This window comes from Panthera tigris, chromosome B1 (genome assembly GCF_018350195.1).
Source record: "Panthera tigris isolate Pti1 chromosome B1, P.tigris_Pti1_mat1.1, whole genome shotgun sequence".
In the NCBI taxonomy this organism is placed as follows: Eukaryota; Metazoa; Chordata; class Mammalia; order Carnivora; family Felidae; genus Panthera; species Panthera tigris.
In genome coordinates, this window is record NC_056663.1 from 14,385,623 (window position 1) to 14,407,420 (window position 21,798).

General features: G+C 47.9%; 1 protein-coding gene across 10 annotated transcripts in view; it reads left to right on the forward strand.

The window, feature by feature from the left end:
- The window catches only part of WWC2 (WW and C2 domain containing 2), a 208,144-nt gene that overhangs the window by 182,475 nt on the left and 3,871 nt on the right, over positions 1-21,798 (forward strand). For 9 of the 10 annotated variants that reach the window (XM_042982914.1, XM_042982923.1, XM_042982915.1 and 6 more), the window contains 2 exons: positions 1,902-2,144; positions 20,558-20,685. In XM_042982914.1, coding sequence (XP_042838848.1) covers positions 1,902-2,144; positions 20,558-20,685 — 371 coding nt within the window. The remainder of the gene's footprint in view (positions 1-1,901; positions 2,145-20,557; positions 20,686-21,798) is intronic. The other variant, XM_042982920.1, reaches the window with a different exon arrangement.

Here is a 21,798-nt window from a genome sequence, read left to right on the forward strand (position 1 = left end):
TGGCCGCAGGAGTTTCCAGTCTACAGAAGGCGTCCAGGGAGCACACAGGGCTGGGCAAGGTGCCTGAGTGAGAGAGAAAGGACTGAGCTCATCTGGTTGTGGGAATCTAAAAGGCTTGATGGGGGAGGTCTGTGGCCTTGACCCCTGTCTGAAAGTTTAAAAGAAGATGGTAGCTCTGTGGGAGGTGGGGAGGAGGGATACCTGTGCGGTCTTCCCAGTGCAGTAACGTCGCGTTTACAGCATGAAAACTGGGATGACAGGAGTAGTTACACCATGGAAATCAGCAAATTCTTACAAACCCAGGCTGCTGCTCCTTTTTTTTCTGAGAGAGAGAGAGAGAGAGAGAGAGCCGGTGCACCTGCACAAGCATGAGAAGGGCAGAGAGAGAAGGAGACAGAGGATCCCAAGCAGGCTGCGTGCTGCCAGCCTGGAGCCTGATGTGGGGCTCGATCCCACGACCCTGGGATCATGACCTGAGCCGAAATCCAGAGTTGGATGCTCACCTGATTGAGCTACCCAGGCGCCCCCGACCGGTGCTTTTTTCTGCACCTGTGCCCCCACCCAGAGCTGCTTATTAAACATCGGCCAGCACAACACCGCACGCGTACACATAACCACTAGGAAGGATTTCTTATTCTGAAAAAAAGTAATACGGCCAAAGCACGTGTGGTGATTCTGCTGTGTAATAAGTTTGTTAGAGCAGAGACGGAATACAGGGGACCTAATAAGAAGATTATAGAATGTTCGAGAATGTTACAGCAATATGTGTGTGATGAGGAGGAGGGGGTACAAGCTATGCAGCCCTGAAACAGGAAGAGGGACAGCAGGCCTCCCTCTGCCATCTGTCATGAGCACCCCTGTCATCCAGATCTTCAAGCCCGAGGACTTCTCAAATTTGAGTCCCTCCTCTCTCGCATCAAAGAGTACCAGTTTTTACTCTTATTTTCCATTCCCACTGCCAGTGGTCTGGACAAAAAATACCCTCTTTGTTTCCCCTCTGCTTATGCAACCTTCCCAGCCTCTTCTGACTTCCTTTCGTCAAGTAGGCGTGACCAGCTGTGAGTGGTCTCTCCCTTCCTGTGGCACAGAAGGCGCTACCTCACAGCTCACGGCTGGACGTCTTCAAGGTCAAGGACTGGGTCTTCTCTCCCTGGTGTGTGGCCCACGGCCAACCCCCCACCCCTACCCAGCAGACATTTATTCACACGTATTCAATCATTATTTCTTGGCAAATGGGTAAGATTGGCCCCAGGAAGAGCACCAGTGACTCGCTGGTGAAAGTGGCTGTTAGACAGTGGGAACTCGAGGAAGGGGTTGGGGATTGAGCATATCGAGGAGGGGAGGCGCTCAGACTCTCAAACGCGCCGAGCAGCTGCATTCTGGCTGGCGCTTCCAGAAACGAGGGCCCGAGGAGTGAGCGGTGGGGTGCCGCCGTGTGTCCTGAGCTGGAGGGAGCGTAAGTTTCTTGTGTTTGTTTTGCACAGAGGGCAGGCGCCGGGTGGTAAAACGGTCAGGCTAAGTGAGGCTTGTGCTACGGCAACAACTTCACAAAGCCTCTGCGGTCTGAACCAACACGGGTTCGTTTCTTACTCCGCTGCTTGTTCATTGCCGGCTGGCTAAACGCTCTGCTCATTTTGTCTTCCCTCGGGACCCGAGCCGACGAGGCCTCCACCCCCGAATCTTTGCCGTCCCTCTAGCCGGGGACGGAGATGTCCACACGTCACACCGGCCTCGAAAGTCTGCCGCCTGGCGGTGCCCGGCACCGCCACTCACCTCTCCTCGGCCGCTGGCGCCTCCCTGCCCGGGAGCACGGAGACGTGCCAGGAGGGACGAGGAGCCGGATGGCCACCACCAACCACCATAATGAGGGTGTTGTGCTGTTCTGTCTTCTGACCCTGCAGACGGTGTGCCAGCCCGTCCTGAGAAGAACGGCGCAGGAACGGCCCGTGCGCACATCCCTGGACCTAGAACTGGACCTTCAGGCGTCTCTCACCCGGCAGAGCCGCCTCAACGACGAGCTGCAGGCCCTGAGGGGCCTGAGGCAGAAGCTGGAGGCGCTGAAAGCTCAGGGGGAGACTGACCTTCCACCGGGCGTGCTGGAGGACGAGCGCTTCCAGAAGCTCCTGAAACAAGCTGAGAAACAGGTACAGGTCTCCGTGTCCCCGCTGGCCCCGAGGGGCGTGCAGAGATGGGTGCTAAAGCCTGTCCCGTGGAAGGTCCCCAGCTTACACTCGCTTTGACAAAGTCTGCAGGTGCTTTTCCTGGAACTCGGAACTCTTATTTGCCCTTGTCGTAGGCCTATTTTTTTTTTTTTTTTTTTGACCTAGGATATTGCTAAGAGAGCAGCACTGCCACCCCCCCGGGTAGACAGCAGGTCCCCCGACCACTCCGCCCCCACCCCTCCCGCCACCTGCCGGCCGGGAGCATGGCCTCGAGGGGGAAGTGGCCATCCCGTTCCTGCTCCGCGGTTCTCACCGTCTCAACACGAGACTGGGCAAAGAAACTCAGTGGAACTTTTCACATCGGTGACAGATTTCATCTGAATCTTCTGAGTAGCCCTTTAGGACTCATTAACCACCTCAACTGTTAACGCCTTGTCAATTTGAAGCCTTCAGAATTTTCAGTCTTTCTTCCCTTCAAAAAAGATCACGTCCCATATTGGCATTTTTGCCTCTCACCCCACAAGTAACCGTACAAAATAAGATCCGATCACCGATTAAAAACTAGGGTATTGTTAAGGGAGTATTTCTATTGTCCTGCCACCTACCTGCAACCAAATTTTTTTGGAGCCTGCTTTGTTGGTTTATTCTCTAAAGTTTAGAATTCGTATTTGGGCAGAAGAGAGTGTGTCCGCAGCCGTGTGTAACGTACAAATAGAACTTCCCACGTAGCCAAAATATTACAAGTGCCAAAACATTAGTCTCTTTCAATCACATTTGATGGAAATCCGAAATCGATTAGAAACTTTCTTAAACTAATAGAAATTCTTGTCCATAGTATAAACTTCCCTTTTTTGGCCCCTCGTTGTTATTTGGTCACTAATGTGTGATACTATGGAGAAACTGAGTCATTTAATTGACTAGCACTACTAATCCTGGATGGAACTCAGAAACTTAATGAGTTTTAGGGATCAAACTGATCCCAATATTTTTTTAAGGAAAGTCCAAGCAACAAAACATATCTCGCATCTGTATTATGTCCCAACCGACAGACAGAAACCTGGGCGTACAGTAGAACGTCGTTAAGTATCTGTTCAGTGGGGAGTTGAATTATACGCCCTACGTTTGGTACTTTAGAGACGACCAGGGTGATTGGACGCTGTCATGCCCTCCTAGGGCTTGCGGTTTGGTAAAGGCGATGAGCCAGATAGACCAGGTCCTCAAGAGAAATCACTTTCTAGCGAGGTCGGGAGAGGTTTCATGGAGGAAGTGGCGAAGTGGTCTTGAAGGCGAGTAGTGGGACTTCATCCACCGCGGTGGGGAGGCCAGCAGGCACTGGAACCCGCAGTAGTCAATGTCCGGGGTAGCTCATGATAGCGAAGGGAGAGCCCAGAGCCTGGCTGTCCCTTTGCCTAATGGAAAATTGTATTAAAAGCCGAAGTCACCAACTCTTACATTTGTCACCTTGATAATAATAACCATTGCTTTTATTCTCTTGAGTCTTTCGACTCACCATTAGCAATCATTTCAAAGTCTTGGTTAACACTGACCAACTTTAATATCATGGAGAAGCGTCACAGACGCTGGATTAGAGTCCAACTAGATTAGTTTCAAAGCTGGATTAGAGTTTTACAACTACAGATTTAAACAGAACCTTGCATCTTTAGGGGTTTTTGTTGTTTGTTTTTGATTTGCCACAGTCTGAAGTTCTAGATCCTTGGGTAGCAATAATTATAAAAACTTTGGGACTTTGTGCACTTCATGTCATATTGCTAAATTCATCCATGAATCGCTTGGACCATTATTCTGGTTTGTTTCGACTGCTTTCTAATCTCCAATGTGTAGAGAAAAGTTCAGTACAGCTAATGTTGGTTATTTGAAAAAAACTAAAAGAAAGAAACAAAAGTGGACAAAGCTCTGGCAAGATCCACGAAGAGAAGATCCACATAAAGACAACTATAAAAGGAAAGAGGGATAGAATTACAGGTAAATTTGCGATATAAAAGATAATGAATAATATCAAAGATAAAGGCCCACAATTTGGACAAATATCTAGGAAAATATAACATACTAAAATTGATGGAAAGGGGGACAAAAGATTAAAAACCCTATACCTCTTTAAGAAATGAAAGCAGTGATTAAAAATCTATCCACAATGAAGACATAGGTTTAGATGTTCTGTAGGCAAGTTCCACCAAACTTTCAAAGAATAGATTATCTCAATTTTATGTAAACTCTTCCAGATGCTAGAAAAAGAGAGAACATTCCACAACTCATTCTATGTGACCAACAACCCTAATACCAAAACTAGACAAAGATATTATCAAAAAGGAAAATCATAGGCCAGTTTCATCTATAAGTATAGAAGTAAAAATCCTAAATAAAATATCAGTAAATCTAATCCAACAATATATTTAAAAGATACGACATTTTGGGGCACCTGGGTGGTTCAGTCCGTTGGGCGTCCGACTTCGGCCCAGGTCATGATCTCACGGTTCGTGGGTTCAAGCCCCACATCGGGCTGTGTGCTGACAGCTCAGAGCCTGGAGCCTGCTTCAGATTCTGCGTTTCCCTCTCTCTCTGCCCCTCCCCAGCTTGTGCTCTGTCTCTCAAAATAAATAAAAACGTTTTTAAAAAATTAAAAAAAAAAGATACAACATTTTGACCATGCTGAATTGTGCAAGGCTTTCTTCACATTAGAAAAATCTGTTAGTGCAACGAATCCCCTCAGCAGATTAAGGAGAAAAACCACTGGATCAACTCAGTCGATGAAAGAAATATATTGACAATCGTCAGTGTCCATTCGTGTTTAAAACTCTTGATAAGTTAGGAAGAGAAGACTTCTTTAACTTGGTAGAGAGTAACCTAAAGGAAATAACGGTCCTAAAGAGACAAACACTGGAATCATCACCTTTAAAATCAGATGCAGGCGTTCAACGCTCTTCTGCTCAACATTGGATTGGAAATTCTAACCAAAGTAAAGCAAGAGAAAAGTGGAAGCAGAAGGATTGAAAAGGAGGAGATAAAGCTATCACCACTGGCAGGCACACCTGGATCGTGTACGTTAAAGATCTGCAAGTGACTACGAGGAAGAAGAGAGTCTAACAAGAAGCATAAGTAGAATCATCTACAAAAGTCTGTTGCATTTGCTGTATGCCAACCGGAAACAACTAGACATTTTACTTACGAAGATGTTTTTTACCACGGTGTCAAAGAATATCAAGTGTCAAGGAATAAATGTAACAAAAATTTGCATTACAGCGAAAACTTAATAACCTTGTGAGAAGAGCAGAGGGGAAAAAAACCTCTGAATTCATGGAGACGTATATGCCACATTCATGTAGAACAGAGGTCAGCAAACTTTTCCTGTAAAGGGCCGGAGAAGAAATATATCACTACCTCTCAACTCTGCCATGCAACCACAGGAGTCGCCGCGGACCAGGTGTCCCCGAATGGCCCGTGTTCCAAGAAAACTTGGCAAACACAGGTGCAGGCCACAGTTAGCCATCCCCCGATCCGGAGGAGGAGTTATTATTGTGGCTGTAGTCGATTCTCGCTAAAATGTACACAGATTCCATGTCACCCCAAGCAGAATGTCTACATGCATCTACATGGAAATGGATGAAATTAATGGAAGAAAAAGGTCAAGGAATAGCCTTGAATGCTGTGATGGGGGGCCACCAAACGCTTCTTGAGAGGAGGTTTCTTTGGGAAGCCTGTGGTAGGGATGTGTGTGTGACATCCCTAGGGCTAGTGTGGGAACCCCCCCCCCACCCCCACCCCGTCCATTTTCCGCAAAATACAACGAAAGGAGCTTGGGCGACATCTAAGCTGTCTAATCCTGATTGGAAGAAACGGGATCGAAGCATCTTTTCAAAGATAAAAGTATTGTAGATGCACTGTTTCTAAGTGGGCTTTTTAAATCTTTCATCATATAGAATTCTAAGACTTTTACTGGTGTTACTAGAGGATTCAAGGTTTGCAGGTTTTTCGGGTGACTCTTGTTTTCCTTCCTCGTTAAAGAAATCCTTAGCACAAGTGGATGGAAACGGGGAGGGCTGTAGAACAGCAACCACGGAGATCTTCAGGGCCAGCCTAGGCGCGTTGCTGAGCCTCTCAAAACCTGAGTGTGTCTGTTCTCAGCTGCAGAAAATTCCGGGAGGGGTTTCCTGGGGAACTTGAGCAGAACTGTTGCCTGCAAAAGAGAAACAGCTCTTGAGTGCGAGCCTGGGTGCCTCTGGCCTAGCGGGTGAGCTCCCGCATAAACCCCCCAGGGCATTGGCGGGGCCACCCCCTGTATCACGATGCCACCACAGGGGATGTTCCATCTGACCTTGGCAGAGGTCTCCTCTGCCTCATGAAAGCCTGCTGACTTTGCTTACCAGCCAAGATTTTATCCTGTTTGGAGTTTTGCTTGTCCCTTACCCGCCACTAGAGCACACAATTGCCCCTGACTTGCTGGTGGATGGGTAAATAGAACATAGACAGGATGAGGACAGTCGGTGGCCCCAGGGTAGCTCAGCCACCTGAGGCCTAGTCCCCACCTTCAGGGTTAGGCCTGGCCGTGGTGTGGGCATCTTGGTCTGGGCTGTGCCTCCAAGCTCCAGGAGTACCAGGGTTCAGGGCTGTTATCAGGTCAAACCCAGGGGCTTAGGTAAGACACCGCTTTGTGCGTGAACCTCAACAGTTCTGAAAGACGGTTCTGAAACAGGGATTTATGCTGTTCTGATCCCAGCATCCCACGTAATGTTCATAGTCACGATCTAGGAAAATAATGGCCGTGATACAGAGAAAAGTGGCCTGCTCATGCTTTCCAGGCTGCCGAGATCCTTGACTGCCCTCTGTTTTCAGACCTGTCGATCGGCCCCTCTTCCTGTCCTCACTGGCAGAAGTAATCCTAGGAACGTCAGGCAGATCTCCCAGGCGTAATACGAAGTTGAATTAAATTCCCTTGGAAGTGGCCTCTCTGAAAACTGTTAGAGCTCGGTCATTCGGGCAGCCATGTGTGTGACGTGGGTGGTAGTTTCACCTCCCGTGTCCTAATTATCAGCGTTTTGATTGTCCCCGTGGTAAGCCACCGTCTAGGAAGCGGGCGCTGCTGAACCACTGGCGGCCGCTCTCATCTCTGTGTCTACCCCAGGGCCACCGTCTCCACGAAGGTGCTGCTGTGGGTGTGTGAGGTTTTTGCGGGCCTCAGACCCCAACACAACCCAGCACACTTCTGTCCAGAGCCGCGTGTCGCTGGTCTGGCCAGCCGAGTTCACTTGCACGCCACGTTGGACGCTTTTGCCCACGGAGTGGGTCTTCTCCTACCACCGGGTGCCGCTCACTGAGAGAAGGCGGGAGCTGGGCGCCCGGCCTTACCGCTGCCCAGGGACCCTTCAGAGTCCTGGGCCTCGTCTGTCTGCTGCGGGGAAGCAAAGATTCCCCGTCCCTGGACGCTTGTCCAGCGCAGGATAGAAGCACGTCTCGTTCCGGCTTTGGGAAGTGTCTTAGAGGAGTGACACTTGAGAATTCTCTCTTGTGAAATGGTGGTTGGTTTTTATATTAATCTGCAGTTGTTTAGTCATTACACTGTACCCACTTATGCATGATTCTGGCCTCATAATACGCTACTGATGATTATAATCATCCTTACAGAAGTTGCATTGATGGTTTTGCTTAGAAATTTAATTATATCTTAATAGAGGTCTTCTCATCTGTGTATCTGATGAAGCAGTGCCGAATTGGGTTCGTAATCAGCGCGCACAGCGAGATCCCGGGGGGGGGGGGGGGGAGAGGAGCCCAAGGAGGATTCGCTGGAGACTGTGCAGAGCAGGAGATAAACACCCCCCCCCCCGTTGCTCTGCGCCACCCACGGGCCGCCGCCTGGGGAGCAGGGAGGGAGGAAGGAGGTGGTGCCTTTGTGGGTGCCAGGCAATCCCATGGCACGTTAGGGCTTCAACAGGGAAAACCCACGGCAGGGACTGGAGGCTCGGAGAAGGGACACGAGGGGAGGCTGTGCCTTCGTGAAGTCCCCGGGGCCCCACAGGGAGCTGATGTCCCCCAAGGGCAGCGGGAAAGGATGAGAGGGCCTGGGCTGATGTGTTAGGAGTGTCGGATTCAGAGAGAGACTATGGTTTTCCAGTTCTCGTCGGGAAAATCCAGCGGGACGAAGCAGGGGTGTAGCCAAACAACTAAGGGCCAATAAGAGCTGAGGTAGTTGTTCGTCTTTATCACTTTTTTCTTCAAATGTCCATGCCGTCGCTGTTATTTCCTAGATTGTTACTGTGGACGTCAGATGCGGATTCTATTAATAGCGCAGGTCGCACTCCTTTGCTGGGGAGTTGAAGTTCACAGTGAGCAGCATGCTATGCTTGTGTGCACAATGCAGGGCGAGCTCTCCACCCAGCCTCCTGATAGTGAAAAACCCTCCGGTAGACATTGGGGGCCTCGGTGAGCATCCCAGTGTGAAGGAAGAGAGTGACTGTGACAGCGAGGCTGGCCGGGCCCTCCCTCCCCTGCGCCGGCTCGGTTTTCTCAGCGGGCCCCTTCCTTCCTGCCGCAGCTCCCTCCCGTGTTTCTAACAAAAACATGAACACAGATCCGCCTGAGAAAATGCCATAAAAAGGTGCCTATCTTCGGCTTCTGTGTTCTCCGTGCTCAGGTGGAGTTTCACATCCTCACCTACAAAATAGGAGGATGGGACTAGATGACTCCCAAGACCCCTGGTAGCGGCAAACTCTGTGATCTGTTTGTTTGCGATCGAATCCAACACGTTCCCGGGATGAGTGAAGGTGCTGACCAGCAGGTGCGCCTGGAAGGCCACGTGGCCCAAAAGCCAGCCCTTGAGGGCACGTGCCGGACCTGGACAAGTCGGAAGTGTGCGCCGAGCTGGGCTCCCCGCTTCTCCACCTGAAGGCGCCCCCCAGTCGGCCCTCCCACTGGTCGCCGGGGCAGCGCTTGCGGCCCCGCCGTCCCCGCACCTTGACCCACGCCCACCTCGGGTTCGTTCCCGCCGCCGCCGCCGCAGCGGGAAGACCGCGCCCCCGGAGCCCGGTGTGCCCTGGCCCCGGGTACAGTGATGGGGGTCCCGGGGACGGGAGTTCTTCCTCACGGCTACCAGCCCTGCTCGTGTGGGCCGCTTGAGTCGCGGACCTCGCTTTCCCACCACCCAAGTTCGCGGCAGCCTCGCCCGTGAACACGCGGACGGTTCCGGCGGCGTCCCTTTTTCACCGCGGCCGCCAAAGTGGGCAATCGCGGCGGACTTCCCCGTCCCGCCGGCCCGTTTCCGCACCCACGTCGCTGTGCACACGCGGACACGCCGGCACGCACGCCTGCCGCCCCTCGGGGTGGGGATTTGCAGGTGCGCGGCGGCAGGGCCATCAAAGGCGTGACGGTGAGCGCAGAGCCTGCCAACCGCCACGAAAACTACGGCGCCCGGAAGAGCGGTTCGTTGAAGGCAGCGGCAGGGCCTCGATCCACCTCCGTCGCCCGGAAACTCGCCGGGGCCCAGGGTCGCGCCCCATAGCCCCCCTCCTTCGTGGCCGGAGGTCCGTTTTGCAGCTCGGAATAAAAACCGACGCAGAGCCCGTGGCTTCGCGTGTCGCACGACGCCCTTGGGCAGCGGAGCAAGAAACGCAGGGCTGTAGATCACGACGGGACTGCGCTCCTTAGGCCGGTGGGCTGCTTAACGCGGCTGTGGCCAGATCACCGGACGTTTCCGCAGGCCAGGCTCCCGTGGCCAGGCTCTTCTGGAATCTGGGACGTCGGAAGTGGCTTCCTGTGCCGGGCCCCGGGCAGCTCGGTCACGACCCGTTGGGGGAGAGGCGAGAGGGGTGCCCAGGAAGGCTTGGCGTTTTTCCAAAAGAGCCTCGTGTTGCTTCCGCAGCAGAAAGTTCTTGTTCTTCCTCAGGGTGATTTCCCTGTCAAAATGCCTTTTTTTACAGCTTAAAATGATACAGATGTTAACATATTTTTTTTTTTAAGTTAGAATATGCTGAGAAAATGACGTGTCAAAGATACTAATACACGTCGTTGGACAGAATAAATCTTAATGGTCACAGGGAAGTATCCGGCATGGAGAGGTAACCGCCTGAAAGTTGGCTACCCTGGATGATGAACAGCTGGCAAAAACTTTATGACGCATTCTGTCGCCCAGATTTTTCGAGAAAGATACACAGAAATCAATGTAGTTTTCAGTGAAGTGTGTTCTTGCACAGCGGGGAAAGGAACGTGTGCCACGGTCAGTCTTAACTTCGCGCAGAACAAAGCCGAATTTCTCAGTGATTTCGCAGCGACCGCAAACACGCTGGTAGTTGACAGTCAGCAGACGTCAGGCTCCGTAGAGAGACCATCTCACCAGGGCCCTTCCGTAGAGAGCAGAACAGGCCCCTGCACTTCCATTCCTGCGGAAGGCAGCCAGAGGCACAACAGGATCCGGGGAGCCCGTCGTTCATTCTGATCTGATAAAATACATCCTGGGGAACCTGGCCCAGCTTTTCTTACTTAAGTGTAGCCAGCACGTACCTTCCTCGTCTGGCCTCTCGCGATCTGCCCATTACTTAAGTCAATAAGCCGATGGCTATTTCAAGATTGGTTTATTCACGTTGTAAGTTGCCAAGAACTAGGAAAACTGGGCAGACTCTCCAGTCTGCTCAGCAGTTCGCCACTGTGATGGAGACTGCAGCACGGCAGAAGCCAGGGGCTTCTCTTTACCGAGTCCGCCGCTCCTTCTCTGGGACCTCACGAAGCACGAGTGACAGCTACCCGGCCTCGTCAATGGCAAGATAATCAAGAGAGAATTACCGCTTGGCAAATAAAGGCCACTTTCCTAAACAGAATCCTCCAAATCGGGGAATGGGGAAGGGGGACAGTGAAAAAGATCTGGCAAAGGGATCCTTTGCGGTGACAGATGCCAGCCGCTAACTGCAGGGGACGAGGAATGCCCTTGTGCTGGACATGTAGCTTCTCACAGAGCCGTGTGACTGTGATTGATTCTTCATACGCACTTACTGAATAAATAAATTTTCAAAAATCTCATCTTTCCTAAGAGTGCCTCAGCATTTTTACTTTCAAATTTTAAATGAGTTAGTACGCTTACACTTTGAGAACAGTTTGAGATTTAAAAAGATTCTCAAAAAAATTAACATACGCTTATTATAACAAGTCAAATAGTAACAGAACTGTTAACCCTCCTTGAAGCCTCTGTTAACCCTCCCTGAAGCCTCTTTCCCGCGGGGTATTTGTGCTTCTGGCTCTTTGTTAGCCTCTAGGGTTAGTTGAAAGGGTTACACAAAAATAGGGTCATAAAGACAAATTGTTGCAAAACTTGTTTTTCTCTCCTCCCCCCCCCCAACTTCTATATTCTTATACAAACAACAGCTTTGCTGGGGCGCCTGGGTGGCTCAAGTCGGTTGAGCGTGTCAGACTCTTGATTTCAGCTCGTGTCTTGGTCCCAGGATCGTGGGATCGAGCCCTGCATGGGGCTCCGTGCGGAGCATGGAGGCTGCTTAAGACTCTCTTTCTCCCTCTCTCTGCCCCTCTTCCCCGCTTGCACTTGCCCTCTCTCTAAAATAAAATTTAAAAAAGAATAGCTTTCCCGGGGCACCTGGGTGGCTCAGTTAGTTAAGCATCGGGCTTCAGCTCAGGTCATGATCTCTCAGTTCATGAGTTTGAGCCCCGCATCTGGCTGTCCGCTGTCAGCGTGGAGCCTGCTTCGAATCCTCGGGCTCCCTCTCTCTCTGCCCCTTCCTTGCTTGTGTGCTGCTCTCTCTCAAAAACAATAAACATTAAAAGAAAAAAAAAAAAAAAGAACAGCTTTCCATATTAGTAAATGCTGCTGTAATTCATTATTTTTAAGGCATTCGCTTGGTGGCTATGTCATAATTATTTAGTTATTCTAATGACAGTTTCCCAGATTTTCGGTTATGGACAATGTGCAAATGAGCATTCCTGTATCTTTCTGGATTCAGTAGTGTTTCCAAAGCTTAAATACCTAGTAGAAGAGTTGCCGGTCCTGAGAGCTTGGCTGTGAACCACGGTCAACGGTCTTGTCTCTGCCACGTCTGATGGCCTCGTCCTTCCACTTCCTGGCCTTGACAGTGTCTGAAACAGCAGGCATGTGTGGGAAGCCAAGACCCTTGCAATCCCCTTTTTGCCAACACCAGTTTATCTCCTTCTAAACGTTATAACTGCCCAAGTTAGTAACAGGAGGACTTGGCTTTTTCGAGCGCAGAAGGTTCTCCGTGGTGGGATTGTCCAATCAATTTAGACTGCAGGCTGCAGGCTAGCGCCCTTAGCAAAGCGGTTTTTCCTTCCCTTTCCTTGTGCCAGTGCTGACTTCTGGCCTGAGTTGATCTCCCTCTAGTAAGAATTTGCTCCAAGCTACAAACGAACACAGACGTTTCCTTTACAGTTCCGGCTGCTACCACCGTGACCAGTGGCCTCCACTAAGCAGGGCCACGTTTTATATTCTGTCACTGGAGCGCAGCACTTGGGAGGTCATGGCGAGAGAGGCTGACCAATGCTGGGGTGGGGGGTGGGGGGCTCCCAAATGAGCTGAGTCTCCCCAGCCCCTAGCTCCCCTCCCCCACCCCAAAACCCCCTTAGTGGGGTGGGATAGGGCGGGACGGCAGTTGTGACTCCAGATGCTTCTTCCTGGCTCAGTAGCAGCACAGTCCTCTCACCTGTGGAGGCTCAGGCGTTGGGACATCCACCTTGCTGTCCCTATGATTCCAGTCCCGTAACTGTTCACAGTGTGGTAGGTGAGAATGGTAGCACTTTGGTGACACGCGTTGATTTGCCATTAGTGTTTATTCCGTGTGATGCCTACTCCTGCCCAGTGTCCTTTTTCCTGTTGTGTTTTTCTCCTTGGAAGGCCTTTTAGACACCTTTCTGTTATTTGAGTTAAAAATGGTTTTGTTCATTCTGCCATTTGCCTTTTGAACACCTTTCAGATGACAGAAGTCCAGATGTTTGTTTGAGTCTAAATGCATCAGTTTCCATTTTCTGACTTTCTGGAGAGCTGTGTTGGTAGTAACCACTGGAAAAAACCCAAGGTGGTTCTAAACCTTTTGAGACTTACTGAGGCCTATTAATCTTTAAAAGATGGTCACCTAAAAACCCGTTTTCCCCAAAGACTGACACGCATTCATTCAGACTGCGTTAGCTGTGCCCCCACTGTGTGCAGTGGAATCTCCCACTGGGGATTCCGGCACTGAGGGGGCCAGACAAGTCCCCACCCTGAAGCCACTTGAGAAAGTAAGGCAGGGGCAGGGTGCCTCGAAAAGAATCTCTAGTCCCTGTGCTGCCCATGGGTATCACTGAGAAAATGGCCGATGCTTAGTAAGATGTGCCAAAAAGAGCTTAAGACACGGATTGGAATAAACCAAGTCACAGCCCATCTTGTCCAGGAGAAAAGTGACAGTTTCTGTTGAAATTAGAGCTGCAAGGCGTGGGTTCCCTCCAGCACGAGGCAGCTTCCCAGAGCGGGCTTGGCCGGCTTGCTTTCCCCAACACCCTGGCGAGAAGTAGGAGGGAAAGCGAAGAGGAAAGTTACCCTGTATCACCACCCCAAACTGTGTTTAGACTTCCTTTTCTTAAAGCAGCTTTCCAAACAAATGCCAAAAATTAGCACACATACTTATTAGATCTCACTCTCCCTCAGAACGCAAAGTAATTTGAATTAGATTTTTGTTTCTGTCAGGTGCGGACAACTACTGTTTTGCATTAAGTACACGGTGACAAGACTGCTTCTAGATGACATTTCCCCTCATCTCAGTACGTAGGTCGCGTGAAGTCTCCAGCCACTTGATGTAATACAGTTCATTGTATAACGCAACATCACGAGCAGCTTCTGCAAATATAGGCAGTTTTCGAAAACAAACCACTGGCTTCAAAATCTTTATTGAGCACTTGAACCTCTATAAATCATGTCAAACAGATGCAGTCCCTACCCTTCGGAAGCTTACGGGCCCATGTAAACAGCTCGGAGCCCAAGGCAAACCATGAGCCAAAACCAAAATTAACAACCAGGCAGCCTCTTGGCTTCACCTGCAAGTGGGAGTCCAGGCCTTGGTGGAGGCCGGCGTCCACATGATGAATAAGCCCCATAGTTCCCAAATAAGAAGGTAGGAAGAGTAGTAAGTAGCACGTTTATACCTAAGCCTCATTTCCTACTTCACAGTTTATTTATATAGCTAAGGAATTGTCTTTTTAGTTGATGTGCTTTTAAGCTCTAAGTATAACTGAAACAAAATTGTGATTAATTTTTCCCCGAGAGAGTCGGGTAGTATAAAACATACCACACACACACACACAAACACACACACACGCAGATGTACTTATTGTGGATAGTTTTCAGAATACACAGGACATGCCTGTGTCCCCTCTACATCTGATTTAACCACATGTTCATTGATCTAGATGTTTAAATGCTAAATCCCAGGTGAATGAACATTGCAGCCTGGAAATAATTGAAACGTGAGATTCTAGAAGGTTAGTTCAATAATTACGCCCCAGCTATTAAATACAATGTTACAAAACTATTAAAAAGTTACAGACTTCCATTTCCTGGTCTGGCCTGTTAGGAGCTTAGAAGTCACTACTCTGCCCTAACAACAAGGAAAGAAGCTGAACAAACTGAAAAATCAACAGCTCTTCTTAGATCTGTCAGGAAGATGAGGTCACAGGTCAAAACATTGCCCCCCCAAAGTAGAAAGACAGGCAGCACAGACAATGACCATTCACCAGAGCAGAAACTCCAAGGGGGCCAGTACTGGGGTCCGAGAGCCTGAACTGGAATTGGTGAACTGCGGGAGGTTCCCGGTCAACAAGCCTAAGACCTAAAACCTCCAGGGGGCAGCCATGGGAAGCCCCCCACCCCGCACTTCTGTGAATTTTCCGTCTAGGATCTCTACTAGGTCCTCAGGATCAGAAAAGAAAACCTGTGCTTCCAGCAGCGTGAGGGGAAAGCGACCATTCTGAAGTAGGCCGGAGCATTCTGCTAACAGGACCCACCCTCGGAGCAGCTAGAGTCTAACCTACAACGGTTTTTAAGAGAGCCTAACCAACTTGGGGGTAGGAAAATACCCACTCCAGCCACCCTGTCTCCCCTAAGGGGGGGGGGGGGGTTGGGGGACTGACAAGCATTTGTGAAGTTCTCATTTGGGGACACAGGCCCACCAAGAGACTGACTGGATTCAGACATGGCAGGGATGTTGGAATTATCAGACCAGGAACTTAAAACAACTGTGATCAAGGCTCTAAGGGCTCTAATGGAAAAGTAGGCAACATATGAGAACAGATGGTCAATAAAAGCTGAAAGAAAAAGGCAATTCTAAGAAAGAATCTAAATGAAATGCTGCAGATCAAAAACACTATCAAAGAAATGGAGAATACCTGTGATGGGCTTGTTACCAGACTAGATATGGGCTGAGGAAAGACTCTGAGCTTGAGGAGATGTCAGTAGAAACTTTCAAAACTGAAAATCAAAGAGAAAAAAGACTGACGGGGAAAAAAAGGAAGAGGGTATCTGAGACCTGTGGGATAATTACAAAAGGTAAAACTCACACACAGTGGAAGTACCAGAAGACAGAGAAAAACAGAAGAAATATTTAAAGCAAGAATGGTTGAGAATTTCTCTAAATTCATATCAAACACAAAACTACAGACCCAGGAAGCTCAGAGAACACCAGGCCAACTAGATGCAAGAAACTCTGCACCTAGGCATGTAACATTCAAACCTCAGAAAATCACAGATACAGGAAAAAATCTTGAAAGAGGCCAAAGTGAAAGAACACTTAACTTATATAAGAACAAAGATAATAATTATACATACGACTTCTCAGAAGCCATGCAAGCAAGAATAGAGTGGGGTGAAATATTTAAGGTGTTGAGATGGGGGGTGGGGACACCACCAACTGAGAATTCTATACCCAACAAAATTATCCTTCAGGACTAAAGGAGAAATACTTTCTCAGACAAGTGAAAATTGAGAAAATGTGTTGTCAGTAGACCTGCCTAGCAATAAATGTTAAAAGAAGCCCTTCAAGGATTAGGAAAATAGTGTAGGTCAGCAACTCAGATCTGTATAAAGAAAGGAAGAGCATTGAGGAAGGAATTAGTGACTGTAAAGTTAAAACTTTTATTTTTCTTATTCTTAAATGACCTAACAGATAACAGTTTGTTCAGAATAACAATAGCAACAATGTATTTCACATATATATGCTTACGTATAAGTGAAATGACTGACACCAATGATACGAGGGACAAGAGGGAGATATTTGAAATATTTTATTATTATATGGTACTTGCAGTATCCATAAAGTACTGTGGTGTTTTGCATATTACAAAATATTAGACAACCACTTAAAAGTTTAAAAAAGAAGTACAATTGACATGCTAAGAAAGGAGAGAAAATGGAATAAGACAAGTTGCCCAATTAAAACCACAAAAGGCAGAAAAAGAGTAGAAGGCAAAAACAAAGAACAAGGGCAGTGACGAGAAAACAATAATAAATATGGCGGGTATCAATCCAGCCATATCAGTAATCCCTTTAAACATTGATGATCTGAATTTGCCAATTCAAAGAAATTGTCAGAGTTGAACAAAGGACAAGACCCGACTACATGTTGTCTACCAGAAACGAGTTTTATACATAAAACACATAGAGGCTAAAAGTAAAGGCATAGAGAAAAATATGCCATGCTAACACTAATCAAAGCCAAATTAATCTGAGACAGACATCTGAGCATAAAAAGTGTCCGGTATAAAGAAGGTCGTTGTATAATGATAAAACAGCCAGTTTTCCAAGAGGACATAACATATCCTTCACGTGTACACACTTAACCACCCAGCATCACAATATGTGACGCGAAGACTGATGGAAGCTGCAGGGAGGAACAAGTGCATCTACTTTTACCGTTGGAGACTTCAATGCCCCCTTTTCAGAAATGGACAGAGCCCAGCAGCAGAAAGCCATCAAGGATGTAATTGAACTCAACCACGCTATTAATGAGCTAGACACAACTGACATCCATAGACTACTTCATCCAACAACAGCAGAATTCACATTCTCTTCAAGCTCACATGGAACATTCATCAAGATAAACCACGTTTTGTGCCATAAAATATAACTGAAAAATGTAAAAGAATACAAATCATACAGTGTCTACTCTCAGACCACAATGAAGTAAAACTAGAAATCAATAACGGAAAAATAGCTGGAAAATCCCAAAGTACTTACAGACCTATGGCACATTTTTAAATAACACATGGGTCAGAAAAAGAAATCTCAAGAGAAAACATATTTTCAACTAAATGAAAGGCCAACTGAACAAAATTTGTGCAATGCGGCAAAGAGGAAAATTTATAGTAGTCAATGTATATACTAGAAAAGAAGAACGATTTAAAATCCATAATCTAAGCTTCTGCCTTAGGAAACTAGAAAAAGAAGAGTAGATTAAATCCAAAGCAATCAGAAGAAAAATAATAAAAATTAGGTAGTTCTCAATTAAATTGAAAACAAGAAATCAATAGCAAGTTTGCAGGATACAAGGTTAATAGAGTCAATTGCTTTTCTGTATGCTAGTGATGAACAAGTGGAATTTGAAATTAAAAACAATACAATTAGCGCCCCCTAAAATGAAATACTTAGTTACATATCTAACAAAATATGTATAAGACCTAAGTGAGGAAAAATACAAAACCTGATGAATGAAATCAAAGAACTAATAAATGGAGAGAGAGTTCATGTTCATGACTAGGAAGACTTAATATTGTCAAAATGGTCTTCCCAAATTGACTTATAGATTTACTGCAATTCCAATCAAAATCCCAGCAAATTATTTGGTGGATGTAGACAAAATGATTCTGAAGTTTACATGGAGAGAGAAAAGACGCATGATAGCTAACACAATATTGAAGGAGGCAGGGTTGTGGGACTGACATTACCCAACTTCAGGACTTCCTGTGAAGCTAAGGTAATCAAGACAGTGTGATTCTGATGAAAGAACAGACAGATAACTGGAGCATAATAGCCCAGAAATAGGTCCACATAAATGTGGATACAGGCAACTGACCTTTGACAGAGGAGCAAAATCAACACAACGGGACAAGAGAGTCTTTTCAACAAGTCAAACAACTGGACATCCACATGCAAAAAAGAAAAAAAAAAATCTAGACACAGACCTTACACCCTTAGCAAAAGTTAACTAAAAATGAATTGTAGGCCTAAATATAAAACACAAAACGATAAAAGTCCTGCAGTGTAACAACTTAAGAGAAAACCTAGGTGACCTCTGATATGGCAATGACTCCTAAGATACAACACCAAGAGCATGACCCATGAAGGAAAGAATTGGTAAGTTGAACTTCATTAAAATTCAACATTTCTGCCCTGTGTAAGTGTCAAGAGAAAGAAAAGACAAGTCACAGAGCGGGAGAAAATATCTGCAGAAGACACATCTGATAAAGCCCTGTTATCCAAAATATACAAAGAACTCTTAAAACTCAACAGTGAGAAAATGAACAGCCCAATTAAAAAGCAGACAGGGGCACCTCGGTGGCTCAGTCTGTTGAGCATCCAACTGCGGCTCAGGTCATGATCTCATGGTCTGTGAGTTCAAGCCCCACGGAGCCTGGAGCCTGCTTTGGATTGTGTGTGTGTGTGTGTGTGTGTGTGTGTGTGTGTGTCTTTCTCTCTGCCCCTCCCCCACTTGTGCTCTCCCTCTCTCTCAAAAATAAATAAACTTTGGAAAAAAAAAAACTACTTAGAGCAGTGCAACCCAGAAATCTCTCCTGTTAACGTTTGGCAAATACACTTTCAATCTCATTCATCTTTCCAAACCTTTTTTCTTATATTAGCCATTTTAAAAACAGTTTATTGGAGTCGAATTTACATACGAGATTAGCTTCTTTTACTTAGTGATATACATGTAAGTATATCATGTGTTTCCATGTGTTTCTATGGCTTATAGCTCATTTCTTTTCAGCACTGGATAATATTCCATTGTTTACAAGCACCACGGTTTACCTGCCTGTCACTCACTAGAGGACATTTGGCTGCACCCAGGTTTTGGCAATTTTTTTTTTTTAAGATTTCATTTTTAAGGGGCGCCTGGGTGACTCAGTCGGTTGAGCGTCCAACTTCAGTGCAGGTCATGATCTCATGGTTTGTGAGTTCGAGCCCTGCGTCAGGCTCTGTGCTGACAGCTCGGACCCTGGAGCCTGCTTCAGATTCTGTGTCTCCCTCTCTACCCCTCCTGCACCTGCACTCTCTCAAAAGTAAATAAACATCTTTGAGAGAGATTTCATTTCTAAGTAATCTTAACATGGGGCTTGAACTTACAACCCTGACATCAAGTATGCACGCTCTACAGACTGAGCCAGCTGGCATCCTCCCCCCGCAAGTTTTGGCGATTATAAAGGAAGATGCCGTAAACATCTGTGTCCATAACTTTTCAACTCCTTTGGGTAAATACCAACAAGTATGACTCCTAGATCATATGGCAAGAGCATGTTTATTTAGTTTGGTAAGAAAACGTCAACCTGCATCTTAAACTTATACCACAGTATATGTCAAAGGTATCTCGATAAAGTTGGGAGAGGGGGAAGAATTGAAAACAATGCCAAAGTGTCTCCAAAGAGGCTGTACTATTTTGCATTCCCACCAGCAGTGAACACGAGCTCCTGTTGTACCACATATTTGCCAGGATTTGGTGTGGCCAATGAACTGTCAGTGTTTTGGATTTGGGCCATTCTAATAGGCGTGTGGCCGTATCTGGTTGTTGTTTCAATTTGCATTTCCCTAATGACATGCGACGCGGGGCATCTTTTCATATACTTATTTACCATCTGTGTATCTTTTTTGGTGAGGTGTCGGTTCAGGTCTTTTGTCTACTTTTCTTTAATCTTTTTTTTTTTTTTTTTACATTATTTAACATTTATTTACATGTAACATTTAATGTTTGTTTATTTTTGAAAGAGTGAGCGCCACCAGGGGAGGGGGAGGGGGGGAGGGAGACAGAGGATCCGCCGCAGGCTCCAGGCTCTGAGCTGTCAGCACAGAGCCAGAACCGGGGCTCGAACTCATAGACCGTGAGATCATGACGCCAGAGTGGAAGTCCCAGGCTCGAGCCACCCAGGCACCCCGTCTTCATTTCTTTTCTGAGGGTTCTTAGGCTTTCCAGATGCAATAAAACGATCACATATTACCCGCGTAGCAAGATCTTTCAAATGCGCTGCAGTAAACTCGTCCCCAGCGGCGGCCGCGCCACACCTGCAGGGGGAGCCGCGCGGGACTGTCGCTGCGGAGGCTGCCCTCCCGGCTCAGCGCCCAAGCCCTCAAGCCTTACACCCTGTCTCCGGGACTTTCTAATTAGCGTCCTGTGGGGGTTTGTTTTTATTTCCTTTGCCAGGCCGAACAGTCCAAAGAAGAGCAGAAGCAGGACTTGAACGCGGAGAAATTGATGCGGCAAGTGTCCAAGGACGTGTGCCGGCTGCGCGAGCAGAGCCGGAAGGTGCCGCGCCAGGTGCAGTCCTTCAGGTAAGCGGCCCGGGCCCGCCGGTGCTCCCGGACTGTCCTCCGCGTGGTCTCGGTTCGGCGGGAGCTCACGTCAGCAGTGACAGCGGGGGGACCGTATGTGCTTCCATTTGCTCCTTCGTGAGGTTACACCCCCCCCCCCCACGACAGCGGTCCTGACCCGATTAAAGCCTGGCTCCCCAAGAACCCAGGGTGTCCCCGGCGCTTAGAAGCAGTTGGCACATCCCGCTGAGAAATCTTGACGCAAAATACCAAGGGGTGTATATCTTTGGGTCTTGTGTTGTTCACTCATTCAACAGACGCCCCTCCCCCAATCCCTTGGACGTGGATGCCCCTCACCCTGGCCCCCCAGGCTGTGCTGGGCTTGCAGGGGGTTGGGAGGGACACCCGTGGGGAGCCTGGGGCACAGGCCTGGGTGGGAGAGCCGGATACTCTGCCCCAAGCATGGGGGGGGAGGAGGAGTGGAGGGGGGACAGTCCTGGTTTCACCTGCAATCAGGGGCCCCGTGTTCCCCGGCCTCTGATTTGTCAAGGGAAGTTGGAAACAGGAGTCCTACGTGAAATATCTCAAATGTTAACATTGGCAACTGACTCTGGTATGTAAACCCCGCCTGAGCCAAAGAAATCCATTAGCAGGGAGTGTTCAGTTTGTGGTTCCACCTTAAGGCTTTCAGTGACGTCATGATCAGGCTTACTTGCCTTTTTTTTATTTTTGCTTTGTATTTTTATTTTTTAAGAGTTTTTTGTTTTGTTTTGTTTTGTTTTGTTTTTTTTATGTTTGAGATAAAGAGCAAGTGTGGGAGGGCAGAGAGAGAAGGAGAGAGAGAATCCCAAACAGAGCCGGGATCAAGAGGAGAAACCACAAGAGCCAGATGCGTGGGGAGGCGCCTGGGTGGCTCAGTAGCTTGAGCGGCCAGCTTCGGCTCAGGTCATGATCTGGCGGTCCGTGGGTTCGAGCCCCGCATCAGGCTCTGTGCTGACAGCTCAGAGTCTGGAAGCTGCTTCGGATTCTGTGTCTCCCTCTCTCTCTGCCCCTCCCCTGCTCGTGTTCTGTGTCTCTTTCTCAAAAATAAGTAAACATTTAAAAAATTAAAAAAAAAAAAAGAGCCAATGAATG